The 22544-nt window shown below is 48.0% G+C and overlaps 1 protein-coding gene across 3 annotated transcripts in view; it reads right to left on the bottom strand.

Moving 5' to 3' along the window:
* Positions 1 to 597: 597 nt before the first annotated feature.
* The window catches only part of wdr62 (WD repeat domain 62), a 53535-nt gene continuing 31588 nt past the window's right edge, over positions 598 to 22544 (bottom strand). The window contains exons 12-32 of one of the 3 annotated variants that reach the window (XM_075472708.1): positions 21081 to 21206; positions 18139 to 18209; positions 17877 to 17998; positions 17456 to 17531; positions 17256 to 17367; positions 17103 to 17166; positions 16917 to 17024; positions 16701 to 16798; positions 15571 to 15626; positions 15173 to 15480; positions 14123 to 14295; positions 13274 to 13387; positions 12502 to 12613; positions 12350 to 12416; positions 12211 to 12274; positions 10913 to 11035; positions 9804 to 9996; positions 9399 to 9559; positions 9161 to 9256; positions 8858 to 8961; positions 598 to 929 (exon numbers count right to left, since the gene is read on the bottom strand). In XM_075472708.1, the coding sequence (XP_075328823.1) occupies positions 792 to 929; positions 8858 to 8961; positions 9161 to 9256; positions 9399 to 9559; positions 9804 to 9996; positions 10913 to 11035; positions 12211 to 12274; positions 12350 to 12416; positions 12502 to 12613; positions 13274 to 13387; positions 14123 to 14295; positions 15173 to 15480; positions 15571 to 15626; positions 16701 to 16798; positions 16917 to 17024; positions 17103 to 17166; positions 17256 to 17367; positions 17456 to 17531; positions 17877 to 17998; positions 18139 to 18209; positions 21081 to 21206 (2486 nt within the window). In that variant the 3' untranslated portion in view covers positions 598 to 791. The remainder of the gene's footprint in view (positions 930 to 8857; positions 8962 to 9160; positions 9257 to 9398; positions 9560 to 9803; positions 9997 to 10912; positions 11036 to 12210; positions 12275 to 12349; positions 12417 to 12501; positions 12614 to 13273; positions 13388 to 14122; positions 14296 to 15172; positions 15481 to 15570; positions 15627 to 16700; positions 16799 to 16916; positions 17025 to 17102; positions 17167 to 17255; positions 17368 to 17455; positions 17532 to 17876; positions 17999 to 18138; positions 18210 to 21080; positions 21207 to 22544) is intronic. The other 2 variants (XM_075472710.1, XM_075472711.1) reach the window with 2 other exon arrangements.

The following is a 22544-nucleotide window of genomic DNA, read 5'->3' as shown; positions in this document are numbered from 1 at the left end:
AATAGCATTAATTTATAGATAAAAGACAAAAACAGAAATGAGGAGCAGAGATTTTAAACTCCTGATGATCCATCCATCCCATCTGAGGGGATGCTGCCCCCTGCTGGGACAAAGAATAAATGCAGCCGATATGAAACTTTCCTACAGATCTGACAGGTGTAAAATACAGAGTCCAACACAGCGGTTTACACTAAGAAACCTGAACCAGAGATAAGAGGTTCTATGATTCTGATCTTTGACGGCTCAGCATCTCCTTTCTAAGCTCTGAGCACACAGTCATAAAACGGGCTCTTTAAAAAGAATCAGGGGACAAAACATCAGTAAGAAGAACAGGTTGTCTAACTGTAGATGTATCATCAGCATTGAAATGGAACTTTAAGCCATAATGTTACCTGATGGAAGCATGTATAAAGTGAAAAGAATCGGTCCAAGCACAGAACCCTGAGGAACTCCATGACTTACTCTGGTGTGTGAGGAAGATTCTTCATTTAAAAATGGAATCTTTCAGATAAATATGACTTAAACCAGCCTGACGCAGTTCCTTTAATCCTGATAACATGTTGAAGCTGAATCTGTTCATGAGGAAAAGTCAGAAACTTTAAAACACAAACTTTTATTAGTAAAGACAAAACTGCAGTTTATGTACAAACAGTGATTTAAAAGTGAAATAAAAGCTTTAAGGTGCGTTCAGTTGAATACTGATGTTTTCATGTGGACCAGCTGGTCGTCCGGTTCTGCTTCAGATTCAGTTCAGTTTGTTCTGGAGCATCTGGACCAGCAGGCCCGAACATCTATTCAGAGTCATCGTCCCGTTGTTGCCAGGAAGCTCCGCCCACTGCCTGCAGCGCCGCCCGCACCTCAGAGTGAGCGAATAGCAACGCTTCCCGAAGGATGGACGACCTCTCAGGATGGCGCTCCGATCTGCCGAGCTGCCAGACCGAAACAACACGGAATGATTCAGGAGAAGAAGTCGTTACAAATGGGTGAGCAGACGTTACGTAAACGTTACAAATGCGTTGAGCAGATGTTACGTAGACGTTACAAACGCGTTGAGCAGATGTTACGTAGACATTAGAAACGCGTCAGCAGACGTTACAAACGCGTGAACAGACGTTACGTAAACGTTACAAACGCGTGAACAGATGTTACAAACGCGTGAACAGACGTTACGTAAACGTTACAAACGCGTTGAGCAGATGTTACGTAGAGGTTAGAAACGCGTCAGCAAACGTTACAAACGCGTGAGCAGACGTTACGTAGACGTTACAAACGCGTAAACAGACGTTGCAAACGCGTGAGTAGACGTTACAAACACGTAAACAGACGTTACAAACGCTTGACGCAGACGTTACGTAGACGTTACAAACGCGTAAACAGACGTTGAAAACGCTTGAGCAGACGTTACAAACGCGCAAACAGACGTTACAAACGCGTGAGCAGACGTTACAAACGCGTAAACAGACGTTACAAACGCGTAAACAGACGTTACAGACGCGTAAACAGACGTTACAGACGCGTGAGCAGACGTTACATAAACATTACAAACGCGTTGAGCAGATGTTACATAGACGTTAGAAACGCGTCAGCAGACGTTACAAACGCGTAAACAGACGTTACGTAGACGTTACAAATGCTTCAGCAGACGTTACAGACGTTACAAACGCATAAACAGACATTACAAACGCTTGAGCAGACGTTACGTAGACGTTACAAACGCGTGAGCAGGCGTTACAAACGCGTAAACAGACGTTACAAACGCGTGAGCAGACGTTACAAACGCGTGAACAGTCGTTACAAAAGCGTGAACAGACGTTACGTAGACGTTACAAACGCTTCAGCAGACGTTACAAACGCGTGAGCAGACGTTACGTAAACGTTACAGACGTTACAAACGCATAAACAGACATTACAAACGCTTGAGCAGACGTTACGTAGACGTTACAAACGCGTGAGCAGGCGTTACAAACGCGTAAACAGACGTTACAAACGCGTGAGCAGACGTTACAAACGCGTGAGCAGACGTTACAAACGTGTGAACAGACGTTACGTAAACGTTACAAACGCGTAAACGGACGTTACAAAAGCGTGAACAGACGTTACGTAAACGTTACAAACGCGTAAACAGACGTTACAAACACGTGAGCAGATGTTACAAACGCGTGAACAGACGTTACAAAAGCGTGAACAGATGTTACGTAGACGTTACAAACGCGTAAACGGACGTTACAAACGCGTAAACGGACGTTACAAACACGTGAACAGACATTATGTAAACGTTACAAACGCGTTGAGCAGATGTTACGTAGACGTTAGAAACGCGTCAGCAGACGTTACAAACGCGTAAACAGACGTTACAAACGCGTGAGCAGACGTTACAAACGTGTTAGTAGACGTTACAAATGCGTAAACAGACGTTACAAACGCATAGACAGACGTTACAAAAGCTTGAGCAGACGTTACAAACGCGTGAACAGACGTTACGTAAGCGTTACAAACGCGTGAACAGACGTTACGTAAGCGTTACAAACGCGTTGAGCAGATGTTACGTAGACGTTACAAACGTGTAAACACACGTTACGTAGACGTTACAAACGCGTAAACAGACGTTACAAACGTGTGAGTAGACGTTACAAATGCGTGAACAGACGTTACAAACGCGTAAACAGACGTTACAAACGCGTAAACAGACGTTACAAACGCATAAGCAGACGTTACAAAAGCTTGAGCAGACGTTACAAACGCGTGAACAGACGTTACGTAAGCGTTACAAACGCGTTGAGCAGATGTTACGTAGACGTTACAAACGCGTGAACAGACGTTACAAACGCGTAAACAGACATTACAAACGCGTGAGCAGACGTTACAAACGCGTGAACAGACGTTACAAACGCGTGAACAGACGTTACAAACGCGTGAGCAGACGTTACAAACGCGTAAACAGACGTTACAAACGCGTGAACAGACGTTACAAACGCGTGAGCAGACGTTACAAACGCGTGAGCAGACGTTACAAATGCGTGAGCAGACGTTACAAATGCGTGAGCAGACGTTACAAATGCGTGAACAGACGTTACGTAAACGTTACAAACGCGTTGAGCAGATGTTACGTAGACATTACAAACGCTTGAACAGACGTTACGTAAACGTTACAAACGCGTTGAGCAGATGTTACGTAGACGTTAGAAACGCGTGAGCAGACGTTACGTAGACGTTACAAACGCGTGAGCAGACGTTACAAACGCGTGAGCAGACGTTACAAATGCGTGAACAGACGTTACGTAAACGTTACGTAAACGTTACAAACGCGTTGAGCAGATGTTATGTAGACGTTAGAAACGCGTGAGCAGACGTTACGTAGACGTTACAAACGCGTAAACGGACGTTACAAACGCGTGAGCAGACGTTACAAACGCGTGAGCAACGTTACAAATGCGTGAACAGACGTTACAAATGCGTGAACAGACGTTACGTAAATGTTACAAACGCGTTGAGCAGATGTTACGTAGACATTACAAACGCTTGAACAGACGTTACGTAAACGTTACAAACGCGTTGAGCAGATGTTACGTAGACGTTCCAAACGCGTGAACAGACGTTCCAAACGCGTGAGCAGACGTTACGTAGACTTTACAAACGCGTGAGCAGACGATACGTAGACGTTCCAAACGCGTGAGCAGGCGTTACAAACGTGTAAACAGACGTTACAAGTAGACGTTACAAACGCGTGAACAGACGTTCCAAACGCATGAACAGACGTTCCAAACGCATAAACAGACGTTACAAAAGCTTGAGCAGACGTTACAAACGCGTGAACAGACGTTACGTAAGCGTTACAAACGCGTTGAGCAGATGTTACGTAGACGTTACAAACGCATGAACAGACGTTACAAACGCGTGAGCAGACGTTACAAACGCGTGAGCAGACGTTACAAACGCGTGAGCAGACGTTACAAACGCGTGAGCAGACGTTACAAATGCGTGAACAGACGTTACGTAAACGTTACAAACGCGTTGAGCAGATGTTACGTAGACATTACAAACACTTGAACAGACGTTACGTAAACGTTACAAACACGTTGAGCAGATGTTACGTAGACGTTAGAAACGCGTGAGCAGACGTTACGTAGACGTTACAAACGCGTAAACGGACGTTACAAACGCATGAGCAGACGTTACAAACGCGTGAGCAGACGTTACAAACGCGTGAGCAGACGTTACAAATGCGTGAACAGACGTTACGTAAACGTTACAAACGCGTTGAGCAGATGTTACGTAGACGTTAGAAACGCGTGAGCAGACGTTACGTAGACGTTACAAACGCGTAAACGGACGTTACAAACGCGTGAGCAGACGTTACAAACGCGTGAGCAGACGTTACAAACGCGTGAGCAGACGTTACAAACGCGTGAGCAGACGTTACAAACGCGTGAGCAGGCGTTACAAACGCGTAAACAGACGTTACAAGTAGAGGTTCCAAACGCGTGAACAGACGTTCCAAACGCATGAACAGACGTTACAAACGCGTGAGCAGACGTTACAAACGCGTGAGCAGACGTTACAAATGCGTGAGCAGACGTTACAAATGCGTGAACAGACGTTACGTAAACGTTACAAACGCGTTGAGCAGATGTTACGTAGACGTTAGAAACGCGTGAGCAGACGTTACGTAGACGTTACAAACGCGTGAGCAGACGTTACAAACGCGTGAGCAGACGTTACAAATGCGTGAACAGACGTTACGTAAACGTTACGTAAACGTTACAAACGCGTTGAGCAGATGTTACGTAGACGTTAGAAACGCGTGAGCAGACGTTACGTAGACGTTACAAACGCGTAAACGGACGTTACAAACGCGTGAGCAGACGTTACAAACGCGTGAGCAACGTTACAAATGCGTGAACAGACGTTACAAATGCGTGAACAGACGTTACGTAAATGTTACAAACGCGTTGAGCAGATGTTACGTAGACATTACAAACGCTTGAACAGACGTTACGTAAACGTTACAAACGCGTTGAGCAGATGTTACGTAGACGTTCCAAACGCGTGAACAGACGTTCCAAACGCGTGAGCAGACGTTACGTAGACTTTACAAACGCGTGAGCAGACGATACGTAGACGTTACAAACGCGTGAGCAGGCGTTACAAACGTGTAAACAGACGTTACAAGTAGACGTTACAAACGCGTGAACAGACGTTCCAAACGCATGAACAGACGTTCCAAACGCATAAACAGACGTTACAAAAGCTTGAGCAGACGTTACAAACGCGTGAACAGACGTTACGTAAGCGTTACAAACGCGTTGAGCAGATGTTACGTAGACGTTACAAACGCATGAACAGATGTTACAAAAGCTTGAGCAGACGTTACAAACGTGTAAACACACGTTACGTAGACGTTACAAACGCGTAAACAGACGTTACAAACGTGTGAGTAGACGTTACAAATGCGTGAACAGACGTTACAAACGCGTAAACAGACGTTACAAACGCGTAAACAGACGTTACAAACGCATAAGCAGACGTTACAAAAGCTTGAGCAGACGTTACAAACGCGTGAACAGACGTTACGTAAGCGTTACAAACGCGTTGAGCAGATGTTACGTAGACGTTACAAACGCGTGAACAGACGTTACAAACGCGTAAACAGACATTACAAACGCGTGAGCAGACGTTACAAACGCGTGAACAGACGTTACAAACGCGTGAACAGACGTTACAAACGCGTGAGCAGACGTTACAAACGCGTGAACAGACGTTACAAACGCGTGAGCAGACGTTACAAACGCGTGAGCAGACGTTACAAACGCGTGAGCAGACGTTACAAATGCGTGAGCAGACGTTACAAATGCGTGAACAGACGTTACGTAAACGTTACAAACGCGTTGAGCAGATGTTACGTAGACGTTAGAAACGCGTGAGCAGACGTTACGTAGACGTTACAAACGCGTGAGCAGACGTTACAAACGCGTGAGCAGACGTTACAAATGCGTGAACAGACGTTACGTAAACGTTACGTAAACGTTACAAACGCGTTGAGCAGATGTTACGTAGACGTTAGAAACGCGTGAGCAGACGTTACGTAGACGTTACAAACGCGTAAACGGACGTTACAAACGCGTGAGCAGACGTTACAAACGCGTGAGCAACGTTACAAATGCGTGAACAGACGTTACAAATGCGTGAACAGACGTTACGTAAATGTTACAAACGCGTTGAGCAGATGTTACGTAGACATTACAAACGCTTGAACAGACGTTACGTAAACGTTACAAACGCGTTGAGCAGATGTTACGTAGACGTTCCAAACGCGTGAACAGACGTTCCAAACGCGTGAGCAGACGTTACGTAGACTTTACAAACGCGTGAGCAGACGATACGTAGACGTTACAAACGCGTGAGCAGGCGTTACAAACGTGTAAACAGACGTTACAAGTAGACGTTACAAACGCGTGAACAGACGTTCCAAACGCATGAACAGACGTTCCAAACGCATAAACAGACGTTACAAAAGCTTGAGCAGACGTTACAAACGCGTGAACAGACGTTACGTAAGCGTTACAAACGCGTTGAGCAGATGTTACGTAGACGTTACAAACGCATGAACAGACGTTACAAACGCGTGAGCAGACGTTACAAACGCGTGAGCAGACGTTACAAACGCGTGAGCAGACGTTACAAATGCGTGAACAGACGTTACGTAAACGTTACAAACGCGTTGAGCAGATGTTACGTAGACATTACAAACACTTGAACAGACGTTACGTAAACGTTACAAACACGTTGAGCAGATGTTACGTAGACGTTAGAAACGCGTGAGCAGACGTTACGTAGACGTTACAAACGCGTAAACGGACGTTACAAACGCATGAGCAGACGTTACAAACGCGTGAGCAGACGTTACAAACGCGTGAGCAGACGTTACAAATGCGTGAACAGACGTTACGTAAACGTTACAAACGCGTTGAGCAGATGTTACGTAGACGTTAGAAACGCGTGAGCAGACGTTACGTAGACGTTACAAACGCGTAAACGGACGTTACAAACGCGTGAGCAGACGTTACAAACGCGTGAGCAGACGTTACAAACGCGTGAGCAGGCGTTACAAACGCGTAAACAGACGTTACAAGTAGAGGTTCCAAACGCGTGAACAGACGTTCCAAACGCATGAACAGACGTTACAAACACGTGAGCAGACGTTACAAACGCGTGAGCAGACGTTACAAATGCGTGAGCAGACGTTACAAATGCGTGAACAGACGTTACGTAAACGTTACAAACGCGTTGAGCAGATGTTACGTAGACATTACAAACGCTTGAACAGACGTTACGTAAACGTTACAAACGCGTTGAGCAGATGTTACGTAGACGTTAGAAACGCGTGAGCAGACGTTACGTAGACGTTACAAACGCGTGAGCAGACGTTACAAACGCGTGAGCAGACGTTACAAATGCGTGAACAGACGTTACGTAAACGTTACAAACGCGTTGAGCAGATGTTACGTAGACGTTAGAAACGCGTGAGCAGACGTTACGTAGACGTTACAAACGCGTAAACGGACGTTACAAACGCGTGAGCAGACGTTACAAACGCGTGAGCAACGTTACAAATGCGTGAACAGACGTTACAAATGCGTGAACAGACGTTACGTAAATGTTACAAACGCGTTGAGCAGATGTTACGTAGACATTACAAACGCTTGAACAGACGTTACGTAAACGTTACAAACGCGTTGAGCAGATGTTACGTAGACGTTCCAAACGCGTGAACAGACGTTCCAAACGCGTGAGCAGACGTTACGTAGACTTTACAAACGCGTGAGCAGACGATACGTAGACGTTACAAACGCGTGAGCAGGCGTTACAAACGTGTAAACAGACGTTACAAGTAGACGTTACAAACGCGTGAACAGACGTTCCAAACGCATGAACAGACGTTCCAAACGCATAAACAGACGTTACAAAAGCTTGAGCAGACGTTACAAACGCGTGAACAGACGTTACGTAAGCGTTACAAACGCGTTGAGCAGATGTTACGTAGACGTTACAAACGCATGAACAGATGTTACAAACGCGTAAACAGACATTACAAACGCGTGAGCAGACGTTACAAACGCGTGAACAGACGTTACAAACGCGTGAGCAGACGTTACAAACGCGTGAGCAGACGTTACAAACGCGTGAGCAGACGTTACAAACGCGTGAGCAGACGTTACAAATGCGTGAACAGACGTTACGTAAACGTTACAAACGCGTTGAGCAGATGTTACGTAGACATTACAAACGCTTGAACAGACGTTACGTAAACGTTACAAACACGTTGAGCAGATGTTACGTAGACGTTAGAAACGCGTGAGCAGACGTTACGTAGACGTTACAAACGCGTAAACGGACGTTACAAACGCATGAGCAGACGTTACAAACGCGTGAGCAGACGTTACAAACGCGTGAGCAGACGTTACGTAAACGTTACAAACGCGTTGAGCAGATGTTACGTAGACGTTAGAAACGCGTGAGCAGACGTTACGTAGACGTTACAAACGCGTAAACGGACGTTACAAACGCGTGAGCAGACGTTACAAACGCGTGAGCAGACGTTACAAACGCGTGAGCAGACGTTACAAACGCGTGAGCAGACGTTACAAACGCGTGAGCAGACGTTACAAACGCGTGAGCAGACGTTACAAACGCGTGAGCAGACGTTACAAACGCGTGAGCAGGCGTTACAAACGCGTAAACAGACGTTACAAGTAGAGGTTCCAAACGCGTGAACAGACGTTCCAAACGCATGAACAGACGTTACAAACGCGTGAGCAGACGTTACAAACGCGCGAACAGACGTTACAGAGAAACACACCAGCTGGTACAGATGGACGGCTCTTCTCACAGTCTGCGTCAGCTCGTCGGCGACCTGCTGACACTGCTGCTCGCCAACCAGCTCGTCTTCATCTCCACCTGAGCCTAAAAACAAAGGACAAACATCATTCTGGGAGCTTTTCCTCAGCGTCCTCTTCCTCGGCTGGACGTGGAGCAGAACGTTTACCCCCACCACGACGAGAAAGCGTCCTTCTCACACCCTCAGTGGGAGAAGCTAGGACACGAGGATGCAAGGAGATGAAAAGCAACCTGGAAGTCAGAGACAAACTTTACAGGAAGTTACCTGTTGGGCAGGTGGAGCCATCTGTTGGAGGGGGGTGGAGTTGGTGTGACAGAGGAGAAGAAGAGGTGGGCGGGGCAGAGATGGACGAATCAGCTGCTAGCAGAAAAAACAAAGAACAAAAAACGTGTTGAGAAACATTCAGAGCCGTCGGTCAGGTGGTACCTGCGTTCGAAACCAGGTAAATAAAATAAGAACAACCACGAGGAACCAGAACCGCTCCTGGGACGTCCAGCGTTACCTGGAACACTCCGGGTTCCGCTTCCTGAACAGGCAGAGGGGGCGGGGCTCTGGATTAGCGTTTTGTTTTCATTCGTCGGCGTCGCCTCGACGCTGCTGACGCTCCACGTGTCAACTCTGCCCCGTGACATCACCTCAGTGGGCGTGGCTAGCACCTGCAGGCTGAGAGATGCAAAGAAGACGCCGAACTTTAAAATCCAGAGAAACGAAAATCAATCACCGATTCTCACAGAATACAACATGAAAGTAAACTGGTTTGATCCTTGGAGAGATTCTCTGAAAGGGTCATTAAAGGAAGATGATGGATCACACCAACCTCAGAACAACAGATTCTACGTTTGTCTCCAGTTTCTCATGAAAATCACCTCTTCTTCGTGATTTAAAAAGGTTCAAAATGATTCCTCACCTGCTGCTCCCGTCTGGAGGAGCTTCAGGTTTGGTGCTGTGGAGGTCCGAGGCTGCAGGCAGGAGGTTTGAGGAGGTGGTGAGGTTCTCTTTGTCCTCCTCCTGGGACGGGGTGATTAAGGTGGGGGGGTCCCGACTCAGCTTCGACTCCTGCTGGCTGCCGTTGTGGGCCTTCAGAGTCCTGGAGGTGACGTCTGATTGGTTCAAAGAGAAGGTGAGAGGGTTAAAAGTGACGGCAAACTACTTAGAGGTACCCAAAGAGACCAACTGATCAAGGTGCCCAAAGAGACCAACTGATCAAGGTGCCCAAAGAGACCAACTGATCAAGGTGCCCAAAGAGACCAACTGATCAAGGTGCCCAAAGAGACCAACTGATCAAGGTGCCCAAAGAGACCAACTGATCAAGGTGCCCAAAGAGTTCAACTGATCAAGGTGCCCAAAGAGTTCAACTGATCAAGGTGCCCAAAGAGTTCAACTGATCAAGGTGCCCAAAGAGTTCAACTGATCAAGGTGCCCAAAGAGACCAACTGATCAAGGTGCCCAAAGAGTCCAACTGATGAAGGTGCCCAAAGAGTTCAACTGATGAAGGTGCCCAAAGAGTCCAACTGATGAAGGTGCCCAAAGAGTCCAACTGATGAAGGTGCCCAAAGAGTCCAGCTGATCAAGGTGCCCAAAGAGACCAACTGATCAAGGTGCCCAAAGAGACCAACTGATCAAGGTGCCCAAAGAGACCAACTGATCAAGGTGCCCAAAGAGTTCAACTGATCAAGGTGCCCAAAGAGTTCAACTGATCAAGGTGCCCAAAGAGACCAACTGATCAAGGTGCCCAAAGAGTTCAACTGATCAAGGTGCCCAAAGAGTCCAACTGATCAAAGTGCCCAAAGAGTCCAACTGATGAAGGTGCCCAAAGAGACCAACTGATCAAAGTGCCCCAAGAGACCAACTGATCAAGGTGAAGGTGATGAGGTGAGGGACCCCCAGACAGACCGACCCAACAGGAAGTGCTCCCACCTCTGGTTTCTGTTGGAAGTGACTGATTTCTGAAATAATCAGCAGGTAGATCTGATCCACCTGCCCAGAGGAAACCACCACCATCACACACACACACACCTCCCAGAGTCTTCCTGCACTGGACAACCAGCGCAGTGCGGCGTCTGCGTGGCGCCTGCCCACGGGGCTGATGGGAAATCTCACGGGAAGCTCCTCCACAGACCGCTGAGCGCCGACGCCTCCCTGTGGTCACACAGGACAAATTCTCCCACGTTTCAAATCATATTCGATCACATTTCTGCTGAACAAAAAGCTGACAAACCTGGGACTAACAAACCTGGGACTAACCAACCTGGGACTAACCAACCTGGGACTAACCAACCTGGGACTAACCAACCTGGGCCAGACCAACCTGGGACTAACAAACCTGGGACTGACCAACCTGGGACTAACAAACCAACCTGGGACTAACCAACCAACCTGGGACTAACAAACCAACCTAGGACTAACCAACCTGGGACTAACCAACCTAGGACTAACCAACCTGGGACTAACAAACCTGGGACTGACCAACCTGGGCCAGACCAACCTGGGCCAGACCAACCTGGGCCAGACCAACCTGGGCCAGACCAACCTGGGACTAACCAACCTGGGACTAACCAACCTGGGCCTAACCAACCAACCTGGGACTAACAAACCTGGGACTAACAAACCAACCTGGGACTAACAAACCAACCTAGGACTAACCAACCTGGGACTAACAAACCAACCTAGGACTAACCAACCTGGGACTAACAAACCTGGGACTAACAAACCTGGGACTAACAAACCTGGGACTAACAAACCTGGGACTGACCAACCTGGGCCAGACCAACCTGGGACTAACCAACCTGGGACTAACCAACCAACCTGGGCCAGACCAACCTGGGACTAACCAACCTGGGACTAACCAACCAACCTGGGACTAACCAACAAACCTGGGACTAACCAACAAACCTGGGACTAAAAAAATTGGGCCCCCAAGCTGACAAACCTGGGACTAACCAACCTGGGCCAGACCAACCTGGGACTAACCAACCTGGGACTAACCAACCTGGGACTAACCAACCTGGGACTAACCAACCTGGGACTAACAAACCTGGGACTAACCAACCTGGGACTAACCAACCTGGGACTAACAAACCTGGGCCTAACCAACCTGGGCCTAACCAACCTGGGACTAACCAACCTGGGCCTAACCAACCTGGGACTAACCAACCTGGGCCTAACCAACCTGGGACTAACAAACCTGGGCCAACATTATTTTTTATTAATCTAGTCTGCGTTTTAAAGGTTTTATGGCAGGTGGCAGAGACTGGTTCCTGGGCTGAATGGATCCAGGTGTTATGCTTTTATTTCACTGCTCAGACAGAACTCACCACAGCCGCCTTCTCTTCCAGTCACACCTGCTGAGGTGACGGCGCCGCTGGACTCGGACTTCACCTGGAGACAAGATTTTACTTTTTAATTTGGTTGAATGGCAGCTTCAGGTGAACCGTCTCAGGTGCGTTTGGGTACCGATGAGCCGCTGACGTCGCTCTCCTCTGAGATCCTGCCGGGGGCCGGAGGTTGGACCGGCCTCGCCCTGAAACAGAGACAGAACGCCGTCACACCGCCCGTCTTTTACCCCCCCCCCCCCCCCCCCCCCCCGAGGATTGTGGGTATCTTACCTGACTCTGTCCTGGAAGCGGGACAGGAAGCGGGTGGAGATGCTGAGCCGGGGGTTCAGGAAGTGCTTCTCCTCCGGAGGCTGCAGAGCGCTGAGGTCGGTGTCGAACCGCTCTGAAAGGTCAGACAGGTCAGCTGGGGCCGCGCTCTGCTAGCCTAGAAATCTAGACGCCCCTAGCGACCGCAAATTGAATTTGCTCCGGGGCTAGTCTAGTCACTTGTGGTCGTTTTGCGAGGCAGAAAATCGAAACTTAATCGGGCCAATCAAATCGTGAGGAGCCTAGTGACGACAGAGGTGCGACGTTTCAGTGTGTAGTTCCAGAGAGGTAAACAATGGCTGCGCCCAGCGAACAGTCTTTCGATTTGGCTTTGGCAACGAGTCTAGAAGATTTAGATATACAGTTTTCTTTGCAAGACGAACAGATAACTGCACTTTTTTTGACAAAAAAAAAAAAAAAAAAAAGACGTTTTCGGAGTTTTGCCCACCGGGTACGGTAAAAGTTTAATTTACCAGCTTGCTCCGTTGGTCCGTCGCGCTGACTACGTAATCCTTCTTCATCACTCTGTTTGGTTGTTGCGCCATCCTATTGCGTGGCATTGAGTGCAGAGGCAACTTGACAGACAACCGTTTATCCCGCCTACACTGCTATGCAGCTTCACTAGACCCCTGTACAGCTTTTTGCTGTACGGGTCTGGCTTCCTAGGCTAGCGCTCTGCGGCACCGACAGCAGAAGAAGAAGAAGAAGAAGAAGAAGAAGAAGAAGAAGGCCTTACCTTCGCTCAGACCGGACGCCAGAGTGTCGAAGTGGTTCTTCAGAGAGTTTCTGTCCTCGTCTTCCTCCAGACCCAAACTGCCCACAGAGCTGTCCTGACTCAGGGAGTCGGTGTCTGAGGAAGAGGAGAAAGATGCTTCACTACCGGGTTTCAGAGCCAGGGCCAGAGCCCCGACCCAATGTGTCCACACATAGCAGACAACTTAGCAAAGAAGCCCTTTTAAAGTGGATCTAATAAAACTGGAGCTCAGAGCAGATATTCACTTTAAAGCTGCTCAGAACTGAACTAACTCTGGTTCTGCCTCAGATTCTGGGTTTATGTTCATGTTGGAACATGTTTCAGTGAATCTCTGCAGCTGTTACCATGGAAACATCTGCAGATATTCACTTTAAAGCTGCTCAGAGCTGAACTAACTCTGGTTCTGCCTCAGATTCTGGGTTTATGTTCATGTTGGAACATGTTTCAGTGAATCTCTGCAGCTGTTACCATGGAAACATCTGCAGATATTCACTTTACAGCTGCTCAGAACTGAACTAACTCTGGTTCTGACTCAGATTCTGGGTTTATGTTCACTGGAATGTTCGCCCACTGGAATCGATAAGGGAATTGTTTGCAAAATCGCCAAACGATTCCAAGGAATTGAAACACTGGGAACCGGTTCTCAACAAGAACCGGTTTTCGATTCCCATCCCTACACAGCGGTAAACATCACATGTTCATTTCCTTATTGAACAGCTCCGGGTCTGTAGAGTTTCCTGTGTTAATATCAGCCGATTGTTCCCAAATCGAATGAAATACTCCTGAGAAATGTTTGAAATGACCCGTGAACCTTTCCAGGGTTACACTGACCCGCGTCCTGCTGCTGCTCCAGACTTCCTGCCGACCCCTCAGAACACGCCGAGTCGGGACACGCCGAGTCGGGACTCAGCTGGGTGCTCCACACAGGCTCCGCCCCCTGGCTCCTGAGGTCCAGCTGGGTCAGAGACGGCTGAGGATCGGTGGCGCCCTCCATGCTGAAGCCTCTGAAAGCAGAAACTTCGTCAGCGGGAACAATCAGAAGCACAGAGAGTCCCGTCTGATGAGGATAGGGTTGCAAAATTCCCGGAATTTTCAAAAACGGAAACTTTCCGTGGGAATTTAAGGGAATTTAAGGGAATTTTCAAAATTGAAGGTTGGCTCTTCTAGGGAACTTAAATATAGTTGAGGAAAGTATATTTTAGCATAATCTTGACTAAAACAAACAGATGCCATTCCTCAATCACATGCACGGAGCACACTGCTTACTGCATGGCTATTGAGACCACGCCCCCTACTGGCACTGTGCACGCCACCATCACATGTGCAGAAGATTTCCAGAAGACTGGACCACACTTTTGAGCCTGAAGCACAAAGACTATTGAAGGCACACATTTCAGCCTGTGGACTTAACAAAGTGAAGTCAGTTTTGATGATATTCTGGGGAAATATATGCATTAAATGTTTAAATTGCAAATATCACATAATGTTTAATGGGACGTTTTGGAGGAAGAGTGGCATTTTTCATTTAACTTGGACTTTGTGGAGATTTTTGGATGAGCGGGGTTAGGGGATGGGTAATATTGAACCCAACACTCCTGTTTTTGTTCATCCATGAAACAAGTAATTAGAACGTGTTCTACTCTACTTACAAATAAATCTGTTGAAATATCTGTTGAAAACATTTTGTATGGATGTTTTCTTATGACTTCTGTTTATATTTATGCTTGGATATAATATATTCCCAGTTAGTTCTCCTAAATTCCCATTAGTTCCCATTATTCCCATGGAAAGTTTCCAATATGGAATATATCCAAAATTCCCAAGCTTAACTTCCCATGGAAACTTTCCGCCCCTTTGCAACCCTAGATGCGGATGACTCACCTGTGGGCGGAGCGGTTGTTGGCGTAAAGGATGAAGGCACCGTGGTCTTTGCTTGCCGTCTGCATGCTCACCTCCCGCTCTTCTTCTTCTTCTTCTTCTTCCTCCTCATCTCCCAGCAGGCTCTCCAGACTCTGAGGATGGAAGTCTTCCTCCTCCTCCTCCTCCTGCTCCTCCTCCTCCCGACTCCTCGTGGGACTCGGGGAGAAGCTGGAGCAGATGATCAGAGGGCTCACATGCTCCGCCCACCGGCGCCGCACCTGACGAGGCTCGGCGTCCGATTGGACGACGGAGGAGGTTTCGACCTGAGTCTGATGACCACAGAAAACACACAAACTGAAGGTGAATTGATCCACACATCGATCGATGGTCTAAACTGATCGTTGTGTGTGCAGACTGACCAGTTTTCTGTACCACATGGGCAGTTTTCCGTTGGTCTGGAGGAGAGGAGGAGCCTCTGAAACACAAACACAGGACGGGTTAGGTCACCAGCCTGGAGACACCAACTTCTGTTCTCCGCTAGCTTCCTTCTGTTTTCCGCTAGCTTCCTTCTGTTCTCTGCTAGCTTCCTTCTGTTTTCCGCTAGCTTCCTTCTGTTCTCCGCTAGCTTCCTTCTGTTCTCCGCTAGCTTCCTTCTGTTCTCCGCTAGCTTCCTTTTGTTCTCCGCTAGCTTCCTTTTGTTCTCCGCTAGCTTCCTTCTGTTCTCCGCTAGCTTCCTTCTGTTCTCCGCTAGCTTCCTTCTGTTCTCCGCTAGCTTCCTTCTGTTCTCCGCTAGCTTCCTTCTGTTCTCCGCTAGCTTCCTTCTGTTCTCCGCTAGCTTCCTTTTGTTCTCCGCTAGCTTCCTTCTGTTTTCCGCTAGCTTCCTTCTGTTCTCCGCTAGCTTCCTTCTGTTCTCCGCTAGCTTCCTTTTGTTCTCCGCTAGCTTCCTTCTGTTCTCCGCTAGCTTCCTTCTGTTCTCCGCTAGCTTCCTTCTGTTCTCCGCTAGCTTCCTTCTGTTTTGTGCTAGCTTCCTTCTGTTTTCCGCTAGCTTCCTTCTGTTCTCTGCTAGCTTCCTTCTGTTCTCTGCTAGCTTCCTTCTGTTCTCCGCTAGCTTCCTTCTGTTCTCCGCTAGCTTCCTTTTGTTCTCCGCTAGCTTCCTTTTGTTCTCCGCTAGCTTCCTTCTGTTTTCCGCTAGCTTCCTTCTGTTCTCCGCTAGCTTCCTTTTGTTCTCCGCTAGCTTCCTTTTGTTCTCCGCTAGCTTCCTTCTGTTCTCCGCTAGCTTCCTTCTGTTCTCTGCTAGCTTCCTTCTGTTCTCCGCTAGCTTCCTTCTGTTTTGTGCTAGCTTCCTTCTGTTTTCCGCTAGCTTCCTTCTGTTCTCTGCTAGCTTCCTTCTGTTCTCCGCTAGCTTCCTTCTGTTTTGTGCTAGCTTCCTTCTGTTTTCCGCTAGCTTCCTTCTGTTCTCTGCTAGCTTCCTTCTGTTCTCCGCTAGCTTCCTTTTCTTCTCCATTCTCACCCAGATCTTTTGTACCCTGACCCGATAGCTCCTCCTCACCAGAATCCGGTTCCGGTCTGTCTGGAGTCCCGAGGTCCTCTGCTTCCTGCTCCGTCTCAGGCGGTCGTACCGAAGGCACCGAGATGAAGGTCTCCCTCCTTCCAACGAGAACACGGTCAGTTCAAAGCAGCTCCTCATCAGCTGGCTCTCAGCTGGTTTCCCTCCCACCCACCCGATGTCCGCCCCTCCCACCCGATGTTGGCCCCTCCCACCCACCTGATGTTGGGCGCTCTGCTGGGTTCAGCCGCAGAGCTCCGCCCGAGGCCCCGCCTCTTCCTCATGATGCTGGTCATCTGGGGGTCCAGCCGCCACACGAACACACACCTGCACACCAACAGAACACAAGCTAATGCTAATGCTAATGCTAAGGCTTTGGAAATGAGCGAGGTGGGCGCATCTCACCCGTCTCCTGACACAGAGATCAGGTGTCTGCAGTCCTGGCTGAACCTCATACAGGTGACGATCTCTGAGGAAAACGGCCCAGAAAAGGTTCAGAACTCAACCTGCGACCTTTAAAAGAAGCTCAAAGGTCAAACAGAAAGCGCCATGTCTCACCCGAGTGGCCGAACAGGGTGGCCACACACTCCCCCGACTTGTAGTCAAAGATGGTGATGTTTTTATCAGAGCAGCTGGTGGCGAAGAACGACCCCGACGGGTCCATCTGAACCTGTAGAGGTCACGCATCAGAGGTCACGCATCAGTGTCCACATTAAGTCTGGATTAATTTCATCAGAGGAGGGGGGGGGGGGCGTTACCTTCAGCAGAGCGCCTTCACTGCTGGACGAGCCTTTCAAACAGCTCTTCAGCTTCCCTGTCTCTACGTTGTAGACCCTGAGGAACACAACTCAAGCTTAGCTTAGCTCCAGCTTCAGCTCAAGCTCTAGCTTCAGCTCTAGCTTCAGCTTCAGCTCTAGCTCCAGCTTCAGCTCTAGCTCTAGCTTCAGCTCTAGCTTCAGCTTCAGCTCTAGCTCTAGCTCTAGCTCCAGCTTCAGCTTCAGCTCTAGCTTCAGCTCTAGCTTCAGCTTCAGCTCTAGCTCTAGCTCCAGCTCTAGCTCTAGCTTCAGCTCTAGCTTCAGCTTCAGCTCTAGCTCTAGCTCTAGCTTCAGCTCTAGCTTTAGCTTTAGCTTCAGCTCAGCTCAGGGCACAGACGCCACTGATGCCATGTTTTTACTCTACCTGACGTTTCGGTCCTGGCAGGCGATGGCGACGTGAGTCCCGGACGAGTCCAGGTCCATGTCGTACAGAGTGGTCTTCTCCACCAGGTGGTGCCGCCTGGAGAAGGACAAACCGTCCTCCGTCTGCACCGCAACAGAAAAACATTCATCAAAAGGTGACCTTTCAGTACCGGCCCAAGAAAACAGAAAAAGAGTAAAGCAAAACCAAAAGAACAACGACTGCTGAAAGTCAGACCTAAGCTGAACAACCAGCTCAGACTGACCTGCTCTGCTGCCTGGAAGTAGATGCTCTTGTCAGCGCCGCAGCTCACCATCCGTACCTCTGGACTCTCACCTAGAGCACAGGGAACAGGTAACCCAGATAACACAGGGAACAGGTAAAAAGTAACAGGTGACACAGGTAACGGGTGACACAGGTAACAGGTGACACAGGTAAAAAGTAATACAGGTAACAGGTAACAAGTAATACAGGTAACAAGTAACACAGGTAACAGGTGACACAGGTAACAAGTAACACAGGTAACAGGTAAAACGTAACAGGTAACAAGTAACACAGGTAACAAGTAACAAATAACAGGTAACAAGTAACACAGGTAACAGGTAACAAATAACACAGGTAACAAGTAACAGGTAACAAGTAACACAGGTAACAGGTAAAAAGTAACACAGGTAACAAGTAACACAGGTAACAAGTAACAAATAACAGGTAACAAGTAACACAGGTAACAAGTAACACAGGTAACAGGTAACAAGTAACACAGGTAACAAGTAACAGGTAACAAGTAACACAGGTAACAGGTAACAAGTAACAGGTAACGAGTAACACAGGTAACAAGTAACACAGGTAACGGGTGACACAGGTAACAAGTAACACAGGTAACAAGTAACACAGGTAACGGGTGACACAGGTAACAGGTAAAAAGTAACACAGGTAATAGGTGACACAGGTAACAAGTAACACATGTAACAGGTAAAATGTAACAGGTAACAGGTGACACAGGTAACAGGTGACACGGGTAACAAGTAACACAGGTAACAAGTAACACAAGTAACAAGTAACACAAGTAAAAAGTAACACGGGTAACAAGTAACACAAGTAACAGGTAGAAAGTAACACGGGTAACAGGTGACATAGGTAAAAAGTAACACAGGTAACAGGTGACACAGGTAACGGGTAACACAGGTAACGGGTAACACAGGTAACGGGTAACACAGGTAACGGGTAACACAGGTAACGGGTAACACAAGTAACGGGTAACACAGGTAACGGGTAACAGGTGACACAGGTAACAGGTGACACAGGTAACAGGTGACACAGGTAACAGGTAACAGAGGTAACAGATAACACAGGTAACAAGTAACACAGATAACAAGTAAAAAGTAACACGGGTAACAAGTAACATAGGTAACAAGTAACAGAAGTAACAGGTAACAAGTAACGGGTAACACAGGTAACAGGTAACAGGTGACACAGGTAACAGGTGACACAGGTAACAGGTGACACAGGTAACAGGTGACACAGGTAACAGGTGACACAGGTAACAGGTGACACAGGTAACAGGTAACAGAGGTAACAGATAACACAGGTAACAAGTAACACAGATAACAAGTAAAAAGTAACACGGGTAACAAGTAACATAGGTAACAAGTAACAGAAGTAACAGGTAACAAGTAACCCAGGTTACAGGTAAAAAGTAACATGGGTAACAGGTGACACAGGTAACAGGTAAAAAGTAACATGGGTAACAGGTGACACAGGTAACAGGTAAAAAGTAACACGGGTAACAGGTGACACAGGTAACAGGTAAAAAGTAACATGGGTAACAGGTGACACAGGTAACAGGTAAAAAGTAACATGGGTAACAGGTGACACAGGTAACAGGTAAAAAGTAACACGGGTAACAGGTGACACAGGTAACAGGTGACACAGGTAACAGGTAACACAGGTAACAGGTAAAAAGTAACACAGGTAACAAGTAACACAAGTAACAGGTAACCCAGGTAACAGGTAGAAAGTAACATGGGTAACAGGTGACACAGGTAACAGGTAGAAAGTAACACGGGTAACAGGTGACACAGGTAACAGGTAAAAAGTAACACAGGTAACAAGTAACACAAGTAACAGGTAGAAAGTAACACGGGTAACAGGTGACACAGGTAACAGGTAACACAAGTAACGGGTAACACAGGTAACGGGTAACACAGGTAACGGATAACACAGGTAACGGATAACACAGGTAACGGATAACACAGGTAACGGGTAACACAAGTAACGGGTAACACAGGTAACGGATAACACAGGTAACGGGTGACACAGGTAACAGGTGACACAGGTAACAGGTGACACAGGTTACAGGTGACAGAGGTAACAGATAACACAGGTAACAGGTGACACAGGTAACAGGTGACACAGGTAACAGGTAGAAAGTAACACGGGTAACAGGTGACACAGGTAACAGGTAACACAAGTAACGGGTAACACAGGTAACGGATAACACAGGTAACGGGTAACACAGGTAACGGGTAACACAGGTAACGGGTAACACAGGTAACGGGTAACACAGGTAACGGGTGACACAGGTAACAGGTGACACAGGTAACAGGTGACACAGGTAACAGGTGACACAGGTAACAGGTAAAAGAGGTAACAGATAACACAGGTAACAGGTGACACAGGTAACAGGTGACACAGGTGACACAGGTAACACAGGTAACAGGTGACACAGGTAACACAGGTAACAGGTGACACAGGTAACGGATAACACAGGTAACGGGTAACACAGGTAACGGGTGACACAGGTAACGGATAACACAGGTAACGGGTAACACAGGTAACGGGTAACACAGGTAACAGGTAACAGGTAACACAAGTAACGGGTAACACAGGTAACGGGTGACACAGGTAACAGGTGACACAGGTAACAGGTGACACAGGTAACAGGTGACACAGGTAACAGGTAAAAGAGGTAACAGATAACACTGGTAACAGGTGACACAGGTAACAGGTGACACAGGTGACACAGGTAACAGGTGACACAGGTAACAGGTGACACAGGTAACAGGTGACACAGGTAACAGGTGACACAGGTAACAGATAACACAGGTAACAGGTGACACAGGTAACGTCCTTTAGGAGCCGTCACACATTCAGAGGCTTCAGAAAACGACCCTCATCAGTAAAGAGGTAAAAGAGGAGGAGGTTCACCTGTGAACTTGACCGCAGTGATGGAGGCCGAGTGGTCGTTCAGCGTTTGCTCCAGACTGTAGTTGTTCTCCAGGTTGAAGATGTGGATCAGCCGGTCTCTGCTGGCTGAGGCCAACAGTTTCACACCTGAAACAACAGGGAGCCGGTTTATTCCCTTTACTTAGTAACTGGGAGCCGGTTTATTTCCTTTACTTAGTAACAGGGAGCCAGTTTATTTCCTTTACTTAGTAACAGGGAGCCGGTTTATTTCCTTTACTTAGTAACTGGGAGCCGGTTTATTTCCTTTTCTTAGTAACTGGGAGCCGGTTTATTTCCTTTACTTAGTAACAGGGAGCCAGTTTATTTCCTTTACTTAGTAACAGGGAGCCGGTTTATTTCCTTTACTTAGTAACTGGGAGCCGGTTTATTCCCTTTACTTAGTAACTGGGAGCCGGTTTATTTCCTTTACTTAGTAACAGGGAGCTGGTTTATTTCCTTTACTTAGTAACAGGGAGCCGGTTTATTTCCTTTACTTAGTAACAGGGAGCCGGTTTATTCCCTTTACTTAGTAACAGGGAGCCGGTTTATTTCCTTTACTTAGTAACAGGGAGCTGGTTTATTTCCTTTACTTAGTAACAGGGAGCTGGTTTATTCCCTTTACTTAGTAACAGGGAGCTGGTTTATTTCCTTTACTTAGTAACAGGGAGCTGGTTTATTTCCTTTACTTAGTAACAGGGAGCCGGTTTATTTCCTTTACTTAGTAACTGGGAGCCGGTTTATTTCCTTTTACTTAGTAACACGTGACACACACGGCCTGCCTGACACGTGACACACACGGCCTGCCTGACACGTGACACACACACACACCCTGCCCGACACGTGACACACACGGCCTGCCTGACACGTGACACACACACACACCCTGCCTGACACGTGACACACAGGGCCTGCCTGTCACGTGACACACACACACGGCCTGACACGTGACACACACACACGGCCTGACACGTGACACACACACACGGCCTGACACGTGACACACACACACGGCCTGACACGTGACACACACACACGGCCTGACACGTGACACACAGGGCCTGCCTGTCACGTGACACACACACCCTGCCTGACACGTGACACACACACACACCCTGCCTGACACGTGACACACAGGGCCGGCCTGACACGTGACACACAGGGCCGGCCTGACACGTGACACACACACACGGCCTGTCACGTGACACACACACACGGCCTGACACGTGACACACACACACGGCCTGACACGTGACACACACACACGGCCTGACACGTGACACACAGGGCCTGCCTGTCACGTGACACACACACCCTGCCTGACACGTGACACACACACACACCCTGCCTGACACGTGACACACAGGGCCGGCCTGACACGTGACACACACACACGGCCTGACACGTGACACACACACACACCCTGCCTGACACGTGACACACAGGGCC

The sequence above is a fragment of the Odontesthes bonariensis genome, chromosome 9 (assembly GCF_027942865.1).
Source record: "Odontesthes bonariensis isolate fOdoBon6 chromosome 9, fOdoBon6.hap1, whole genome shotgun sequence".
Taxonomy (NCBI): domain Eukaryota; kingdom Metazoa; phylum Chordata; class Actinopteri; order Atheriniformes; family Atherinopsidae; genus Odontesthes; species Odontesthes bonariensis.
This window is presented reverse-complemented; position numbering and strand designations above follow the sequence as displayed.